Source organism: Ammospiza caudacuta, chromosome 15, assembly GCF_027887145.1.
Source record: "Ammospiza caudacuta isolate bAmmCau1 chromosome 15, bAmmCau1.pri, whole genome shotgun sequence".
Taxonomy (NCBI): Eukaryota; Metazoa; Chordata; class Aves; order Passeriformes; family Passerellidae; genus Ammospiza; species Ammospiza caudacuta.
In genome coordinates this window covers 19,160,338-19,169,322 of record NC_080607.1, presented here as the reverse complement: position 1 = coordinate 19,169,322, position 8,985 = coordinate 19,160,338, and the positions used below count along the sequence as shown (strand labels likewise).

At 59.0% G+C, this 8,985-nt stretch overlaps 1 protein-coding gene across 1 annotated transcript; it reads right to left on the bottom strand.

Annotated features, from left to right (window-relative positions):
* Positions 1–67: 67 nt before the first annotated feature.
* Positions 68–7,810, bottom strand: LOC131564225 (opsin-5-like). The gene is made up of 7 exons (XM_058814563.1): positions 7,723–7,810; positions 6,251–6,413; positions 5,619–5,746; positions 3,858–4,192; positions 2,407–2,873; positions 1,335–1,452; positions 68–289 (listed from the first exon to the last, which is right to left on the bottom strand). Exons 1-7 carry the CDS (start codon positions 7,808–7,810, stop codon positions 68–70), a joined length of 1,521 nt encoding a protein of 506 aa, XP_058670546.1.
* Between the last annotated feature and the right edge of the window lie 1,175 nt (positions 7,811–8,985).

Here is an 8,985-nt window from a genome sequence, read left to right as displayed (position 1 = left end):
AACTTCAGTTACTACTGCCTTTCTCACCTTTACGCCCAGGAGCTGCTGGCAGGTCTCTGAGAGCTCCTCAGGTGTTCGGTGGTGGAGCTGCTGTTACCCCGGGGTGGCACAATGCCCCAGTCCCGCTGCCGTGCCCGAGGGCCGCGCCTCCCGGCGATTCCCGGCCGTTCCCGGTGCCTCCGGGCCGTTCCCGGTGCCTCCGGGCCGTTCCCGGTGCCTCGGCTCGGTGGCGCCGCACCTGCGGCCCGGTGCGCTGTTCGCTGCCGCCCTCTGGCGGCGGCCGGCGGGACTGAGGGAGCGGAGGGAGCGGAGGGACTCGCTCTGAAGCGGCTCCGGTGGAGACGCTGGGGATGGTTGGGTTTTTTTCCTTTCCCAGGACAGACGGTGTCCCCACTACCCTGGAGCTGTAGCTGTGCCCTCAGACTCCCGAGTGAGGCAGCACAGAGGGAAATGCAGCGCCCATAGTGCAGCCCCTGGCACCAAGCCCACCCCAAGGCAGCCTGGCTCTGTTCCTGCTCCAGGGCCAGGCCCTCACTGAGCAGCACTGCAGGCCCCAACTCCCCTCCCTCCCACTGCAGTGTGACCAAACACAAAGAAATTGTTTCTTGCAATCAGGAACCCCCTTCCAAACCCTGCTGGGCCTCAGCTCCGAGGGCTCTTTCCAGGCTCAGCCCACCAGCAACACCAGGAGAGCTGAAAAGAGAGAGGGGTTGTCTCTGATCCTCAGGTAATTGGTGGCAGCTGTCAGCACCATTCCCAGCGGGAGACACGGCTACATTGGCCCCACCTGTGCTGTGCCCCACGGGATGGATCCAGCCTGGCAGAGAGGAGTCCGTGGGCAGTGCCAGACCCTGGACTGGCTGTTTGGCCTGGCCACAGCACATGGAGTTCATTGGACTGGTTGGGGTTTGCTGGGTGGCTGCAAACGCTGGCCCTTGGCAGCAGAAGTGTCTGGGAATGGAGAATAAACACCCCCAGCATTGGGGGTCTCAGTGCTGGGCATGCCCACACCAACCTGTGGGATGAAAACACTGATCTGGAGCTTTTCTGGAGTAATAAAGGACTCGAGGGATTGGCAGGTCATTATCTTTCTCCCTGTCTTCTTTAGATGATCTCTGGAGCACTGGATTTTTAGGCAGCAGGGCCAAAGCTGTAACTCAGGGGCTGGCAGGTGGAGCAGGGACCCAGCGCTCTGTCCCCAAGGCTGGCACAGCCCAGTGCCCAGCCTGGCTGGTCAGTCCTTGTCCCTGTCCATCCCGGGGTGGCCATGCCCTGAGAGCCCCCAGGAGATGGCAGCAGCCCTTCGTGTTTGTGTCCTCCAAGGGAAAACCAGCCCCGGTCCCTTTCTGGAGGCTGCTGTCGAAGGGCAGCGGCAGGACGGCCCGGGATGGGCCGGGGGACACGCAGGGTGTGGCAGGGTCCCGGTGCTGCCGGTACAGCGTGGCTGTGGCACTGGCACGAGGGCAGAGGAGGTTTGCTGGTGCCCTGTGCCCGTGCCCAGCTCTTGGGCTGTGCCCCTCTGCGTGGCTGCCCCGTGGCACCCAGCCTGGCCCTGCTCTGGCCCGGGGCATGCTCTGTCCCATCCCCATCCTCATTCCCGGTATCCTGGGGCACAGCTGCCAGCACGGAGCTGAACTGAGTCAGACACTGGTTTTGCATGAGTGAATTTACTTTAGAAATGACAGGTGGAACATAGTGAATGGTTAGTGGAGACACTGCGTGATCCCCTTGTATTCCTGAGGGCTGGGGACGGGGCACAGGGAGCTTTCCAGCTGGGGTTATCCTGTGCATGGCTTTGCACCAGCCTCTGGCACAGCTTCTTGTTCCTTTTTGTCCCAGGCTCTACCCATGGTGTGCTGCCCTCGCTGATCTCCAAAGGCCAGCTCCAATCCTTCGGGGTGCTGCAGCCCAGGCAGCTGCTGCCCTGTGCGGATGGCACGAGCTGCCCCATTGTCCCAGCACCAGGGACACTCTGCAGCCACTGTCCCTTCTCCAGGGAGGTGCTCACCCACAGATTTGCTGTTCCCAGCCTGCTGATCATTCCCTGGGACTGCTACTACTCACTCCAGGATTACTGTAACCCCAAATCCTTGCTCTATTGGCAAGCTCCCATTTCTGCCTGTGGGACAGTGGTGGCTTCCACTCCAGTGGAGGGAGCAGGGTAGCACAGCTGGCACAGAGAGCAGTCCCAGGGACCTGTAGGGAGCTGCTTCCTTACCCCAGCTGAGGTAGCTGTGTGGACAATCTCACTGCCCAGCAGGACAGGAGGTGGCTGTGGGGGCTGTAGGAGCTGGCACTGGAGGTAGATTACCCTGGGCTCTACTGCAGGGCTGGGCTCAGAGCAGGCCCTTGGCCATGGCAGAGGGCAGGGCCTCCCCTGCCACGCTGGCAGTGCCCAGGCCTGACCATCTCCGTGTGAGCAGCACCATCACCTGCACCGCGCTCCTGAGCCCCGGCTGCCCCGCGGCTCTGCCGGCCAGCACGGCCAGGGCCCCACGCCGGGCAGGGCTGCCGGGCAGCCGGGGGGCAGTGCAGCACCTGGGGCAGGCGCTGAGACGCTCAGGAACATCGCTGCAGCTCCTGCGGCCCCGGGCCGGGCCGGGCTGGAGCACAGTGCCCCGGCAGGCGCAGCACAGGAGCGTGCACAGGGCCTGCAGGAGAGGAGCCCTGTCCCTGGAGAGGAACCTGTGGAAGGTGGGCTTGAGCAGCAGGCACACCAGCGGGTTGTAGAGCGTCGAGGACTTGGCGAAGACGGCCGAGAGCACGAAGGCCAGCGCTGGCACCTGGCTGGCATCCCCGAGCAGGGCCCAGAGCGCCAGCACAGCGTAGGGAGTCCAGGCAGCCAGGAACCCCAGGCACACGGTGATGCTCAGCTGGAGAGGGAGCAGAGGCAGATGGGGACACCGTGAGCCTCCTGCAGCACTGGGGGGACGCTGACACCCCCCAAACACAGCCACATGCAGCAGGACCCTGAGCAGCCCTCACATCCCTGGGAAAGGTGCTCAGCCTTCTGGACCTGTACTGGAATGTCAGAGAGCAGGGCAGCAACTCAGCACAGCCCATGCATAGACCTGGGCTTCAGGCCCTGCCCCACCTGGGGAACTCAGAACAGCCTCTGCCTGCTGTGGCACATGGGTACAAAGGACACAGTGACCTGGTGGGACCAGCTCACATTCTGGCAGCACTGCAAATCCCTCCAGCAACCTATGTGGCTTGGGCAGCCTGGAAATGGGCTGTGCTCTGTCCCCTCCCCTGAGTGGCTGTGGCTGTTTCGTTTGAAGCCAGGCTTGCAAGTTGTTTTCTCTCATGCTGTGTTTTTAAAAGGTTATTTGGGGTTTTTTACATATTCTTGGTAAATTATAGTATTAGCTTGTAGTCTGGGGAACAATGACTCATGCAAGCTCCTTTATGATCTTTTCCAATGTAATTTAAAATGAAAACTCCTCCACCTGATGACTTTAAATGAGGAGCAATGTGTTGTTACCCACACTGACACAGACACCTGCAGAATTCATCAGGAACAGCAGATGCCAGGCAGGAGGGGCCCTGCTGTTCACCTGCCCATGGGCAGTGGGCTGGGCAGGACACCCCGTGACCCCACAGGCCCCCAACCCCGGTACCTTGAGGAGCAGCCCAATTCCCCCATACCCATACCCTGAGGAGCAGCCCCGTTCCCGTACCCTGAGGAGCAGTCCCATTCCCCCATACCCATACCCTGAGGAGCAGCCTGTGCAGGCCGTGCAGGCTGTGCAGGCCACGGTTCCTGTTCCTGTACCCTGAGGAGAAGTCCCATACCCATACCCTGAGGAGCAGCCCCATTCCCCCATACCCTGAGGAGCAGCCCCGTTCCCCCATACCCTGAGGAGCAGCCCGTGCAGGCCGCGGTTCCCGCGCTGGGGGCACATGTGCCTGTGCCTCCTCAGGGCTCTCCGTGACGCCCACACCGTCCACAGGATCAGCGCGTAGGACGCCAGGATGAGCAGGCAGGGCAGCAGGTAGCAGCAGATGAGGAGGGCGAGGATGTAGAGCGTGGCCTCCTTGCTGGAGGGCTCCCAGGTGACGCAGCAGGCCGTCCCGTAGGGCTCGGGGCCGTAGCTGCCCCAGCGGGCCAGGGGCGCGGCAGCGAAGGCCAGGGCGTAGGCCCACACGGCCAGCAGCAGCCCCATGGCATGGCCGTGTGAGAACCTGCTCCCTGTGGGGAGGGCAGGGGTCCCATGGGCCAGGGGCAGGGAGCTGCCCCTGAGGTACACACTACCCACAGAGCCAGGGAGCTGCTGGGGTCCGGCACAGGGCCAGGTGTGCAGCCCCTCCGGCCTGCCGAGCGCTGCCGGCAGCTCCTATGCCCACTACGCTGTGCCATGGCTCTCCCAGGCCACCCACACCCTACCAGGGCTCCTGTAGGCCACCCACACCCTGCCATGGCCGGGGCTCCTCCAGGCCACCCACACCTTGCCATGGCTACTCCAGGTCACCTAGACCCTGCCATGGCTCCTCCAGGCCACCCACACCCTGCCATGGCTCCTCCAGGCCACCCACACCTTGCCATGGCTACTCCAGGTCACCCAGACCCTGCCATGGCTCCTCCAGGCCACCCACACCCTGCCATGGCTCCTCCAGGACACCCAGACCCTGCCATGGCTACTCCAGGTCACCTAGACCCTGCCATGGCTCCTCCAGGACACCCAGACCCTGCCATGGCTACTCCAGGTCACCTAGACCCTGCCATGGCTCCTCCAGGCCACCCACACCCTGCCATGGCTCCTCCAGGACACCCAGACCCTGCCATGGCTACTCCAGGTCACCTAGACCCTGCCATGGCTCCTCCAGGACACCCAGACCCTGCCATGGCTACTCCAGGTCACCTAGACCCTGCCATGGCTCCTCCAGGACACCCAGACCCTGCCATGGCTACTCCAGGTCACCCACACCCTGCCATGGCTCCTCCAGGACACCCAGACCCTGCCATGGCTACTCCAGGTCACCTAGACCCTGCCATGGCTCCTCCAGGACACCCACACCCTGCCATGGCTACTCCAGGACACCCACACCCTGCCATGGCTACTCCAGGTCACCCACACCCTGCCATGGCTCCTCCAGGACACCCACACCCTGCCATGGCTACTCCAGGTCACCTAGACCCTGCCATGGCTCCTCCAGGACACCCAGACCCTGCCATGGCTCCTCCAGGCCACCCAGACCCTGCCATGGCCAGCGCTCCTTCAGGAGCCTGTGGCTCTCCCACCAGGGAAAGCAGCTCTTCTTGCTCTGCCAGAGCTTGTGGCTTCCCAGCTGCAGTCTGCTCTAGCCTAAGCTCAAATCTGTGTGTGGACATTCAAAAACCTGCAATCTGCCGTGATACAGCCACACAGATGTGACACTTGGGGATATGGTTTAGTGCTGGACTTGGAAGTGCTGTGGTAACAGCTGGACTCAATGATCTTATAGATAATTTCCAGCCTGAACTTGTTTCTGTGATTCTATGACTAAATTTTGACTGGGAATAGGTTGCCCTGGGGTAAAGCTTTCCCTGGAGAGGTGGATCTGGCTCATGGAAAGGAAAAGGGCCCTGTTAACAGAGGGGTGTGAGCGAGGATCAGATAACACGTCCCAGCACCTACCATATGCCGGGTAGCAGACCTTGAGGCAGCAGACCGTGCTGAGCGCCGTCAGGCTGGCCAGGCTGCTCAGCCCGAACAGGACCCCGCAGAAGGCGTAGAGCGTGCACACAGCCTGGTCAAAGAGCCACCTGCAAGGAGAGCCTGCCGTGAGTCTGTCCCTCCCCACAGCCCTGGCCCCGGCTGCACTGGAGCCTTCTCTGTGCGGGAGTTTCCCGGCGGCTGCTCCCGTTCCTGCAGCAGAGCTGGGCACACGTGGGCAGGTTCCAACGGGCTGCACGGGTACCAGCACCTGGCCAGTACACGTGGGCATGACCTCGCCCCTGGTTTGTTCCCTGAGCACCCCAAAGATGCACATGGGGGGATCTGGGGGTGCAGCAGCTGCCCTGACCCACAGCAGCTCCCAGCCCTGCAGTGCCAGCTTGGACAGCACCACCAGAGCCCTTTGACAGCGGGTCTGTGTGAGGACCTGGAGGGACAGGGAGCAGCAAAGCGCGCACTGTGGGACGGCTGGCTGGGAGCTCACATGCGCCCCTGTGCCACCCCGGGTCCCTCTGCACTGCCAGGGATCTCCTGGCTCCCAGGTAGTCTGCAAACCGGGCCACTGGCCAGTGCAGAGCTGCTCCAGGAGGTACCTGTGTGCAAACAAGGAGGAGGCGGCCAGGGGGAAGAGCGTCACCGTCATGCTCAGGTCACTGATGGCCAGGTTGACGATGAAGAGCTCGGCAGGTTTCAGCAGGGACCTCTTCTGATGGGCCACCAGCAGCAGCAGGGAGTTCCCAGACAGGGACATGATGCCTGTGGAGGAGGCAGAGAATGGTGCTGAGTGTGACAGGGTCAGGAGAGGAACCAGGAGCATCCTGAGATGTTTGGGAGGAAACACTGCAGAAGTCTAGAGAAGTTGGAGAGGGCTCCAGGCTTCCCTCTCTAGGGTGGGCTGAGCAGGACCCACAGAGCTCAGTGAGCACATCTGGAGCTCCTTTACATTGGATTGGATCCCTTGCCCTTCCTGAGATCCTACAGAGGCGTTTGGTGGGAGGCAGAGATGGCATGAGGCTGCAGCGGGCTCCGGGTGCAGGGTCTGGCCGCAGTCACTCGCTGCAGCTGGAAGGAGCAAGGGGCACTTCCTCCCAGCTAGATAAATAACGGGAGCTCTGTGAGACTGCTCCTCTGATGTGGGGCCAGGGAGCTGGGCCCCTCGGCCTTCCTAATTTCCTCCTGGCAATGTCACTCCTGTGAGTCTGCACTGTTCCATCTCATGGTAACAAAACAAACAAGAAGAAAGGCATTATGAAGATCAAGGAAAATCCAGACTAAACAAAAGGAGGCTTTTTGTTTGCTATTAGTGTATTTAAATCAACAGTAGTGATTTAAGTTTTATAATAAGGGCTTTCTCTTTTTCATTACATAATTGTGATTTCATGGAAAAGAGGTTTCAGTGTCCTCAAAAGGGGAATCTTTGCTGCTTTTGGGGCAGGTTGAGCAGGATAAGAGTTCCTCCCTAATGGATTAGGCTGCAAATTAAATCTCATGGTAAAAACCCACTTCCAAAGCCACTGAATGGCCAACACTAAGCTCCCCTCAGGGAACTCCCACATGGGATCTGGGCAAATCCAGAGCTCTGGAGGCTTTGGAGTCACTGGAGAGCAGAGTATTGAGATGTTTATCCTTCTTCCCAGCCTCACAAGGCATTTTTTCCCACAGAGCAAGTCTCACATCTGTGCTAAGTACACTTTATTAGCTTTTCCAACTCCTGCTGAAATCAAGGGCCAGCTCGAGCTCCAAATCCCTCCCCTTCAATGGACCTGAAGCTGGTGGTACCAGCAGAGCCCTTGCCTGTCTCAGCTCAGGTGGCTGTGGTAGGAGTTACAGGATGTTCCTCAAAGTTATTCAACTTTTCAAATACTTAAAACCATAACAGGCTTGAAATTCACTTGAGAGGGGAATGCAGTCACCAGACCATGCTTTTGGGTAACATGGGAAGGTCAGTTTAATTAATCTGCTAATGACTGGACACTTCTGGAAGCACCAGTGACTGCAAAGGCCTGGCTGTCTCCGGCAGGCAGCTGGGCAGGGACATGGGGATCAACAGGCCATCTTTCCTTACCAAAGACTAAATAGAGAGTGCCAAAAATCAGGTCTTCTCTCTCCGATAAGGTGGAGGCGAACGCTGAGGTGTTGGATGCATTTCCCATCTGTAAAGCAAGACACACATGGAAGTGAGAATGAATTCTGGCTGATGAGGAGTGCCCAGCTCCTTCAGTGCCCCAGAGGACACAATGGCACATTCCTGGCCAGCAGGATCCTCTGGCCAACGCTGCCTGCAGCACTGAGCAGCCTGGGATGGGATCAGGCTGCTAATCCCACCTGACTGTCATTCCTTCAGCCACAGATTTCACTGATGATCATCAGCCCTTGCATGGTGGCTCTCTGGGCATGTCCTGGCCTTGCGTGACTGCAGCAGCACGACGTGTTTGGCCCTCTTTGGACACTGGGACTGGCTGCTTGGAGCAGCCCAGGACACCCCTGAGCTGGCAGCCCCCAGGGTGATGGTGGCAGCAGGACACAGTGCCAGTGGTGGAAGGGGGCTCTGGGCTCATCTCCTCCCACCCTGGATGCTCAATGCTTCACAGCCCAGTGGAAATGGTCTTTACTCTCCTGTGCTTTTCAGAGTGTCTGTGTACAGGGACGGGTGATTTATATCTCCCTGAACAGACCAAGTGACTCTGGACATGAGAACGATGTTCCTCGTTAACCTAATTGGAAACAACCTTCATTTAGAGCTGAGCAAATCACTCCTGAATTTCTCATAATGCACAGTTCTCCCCTAGGCCATAACTGATCTTCCTCCAGAGCCTTTGGAAGCAGCCAAGCTGAACGCAGCACATGCACATCACCTCTCCAAGAGGCTTTAGCAAAGAATCTGTGTATTCAGAGCACAGCCAGGGAAAAAGGAGGGACTGTGGCCACACAGCTGCACTGGTGATGAGACAGGGCAAGGCCCAGTACAAACAGTCTGGAAGGAATTGTTCCTGCTCCTCAGCACACATGCAGCAAAGGAGAGAACTGGCAAAGCTTGTAGGATTTGATTTCCTTCAGATCCCTGGCAGGTCTCCATCCTGCAGTACATCAGGGGAGCTGCAAGTGTCCTGTGAGATCAGGCTGGCAAAAAGGACCAATAATCACAGGAGAGGAATTTCCATTTCTGACATATTACTTACAATCAACCCTATTTTTATGATTGTGCTTGAGCCACCTGTGAAGCACACATCTCTCGTTCTAATACAGAACTGATGAAAATGCATTTCTTGCTCTGATCAGTGTGCTGATGTCACTGACACATAGATGATAAATCAGTTTATATAAACAC

Bases quoted from the DNA above. Each gene is read 5' to 3' on its own strand.
- LOC131564225 (XM_058814563.1), bottom strand. From the start codon at position 7,810: ATGGGAAATGCATCCAACACCTCAGCGTTCGCCTCCACCTTATCGGAG. The intron at 4,193-5,618 runs GTAGGTGCTGGG...CCCTCCCCACAG, and splicing joins GGTCTGCTACCCGGCATATG to GGAGCAGGTTCTCACACGGC. The intron at 290-1,334 runs GCTGGTTTTCCC...CCGCTCCCTCAG, and splicing joins GCCTCCAGAAAGGGACCGGG to TCCCGCCGGCCGCCGCCAGA.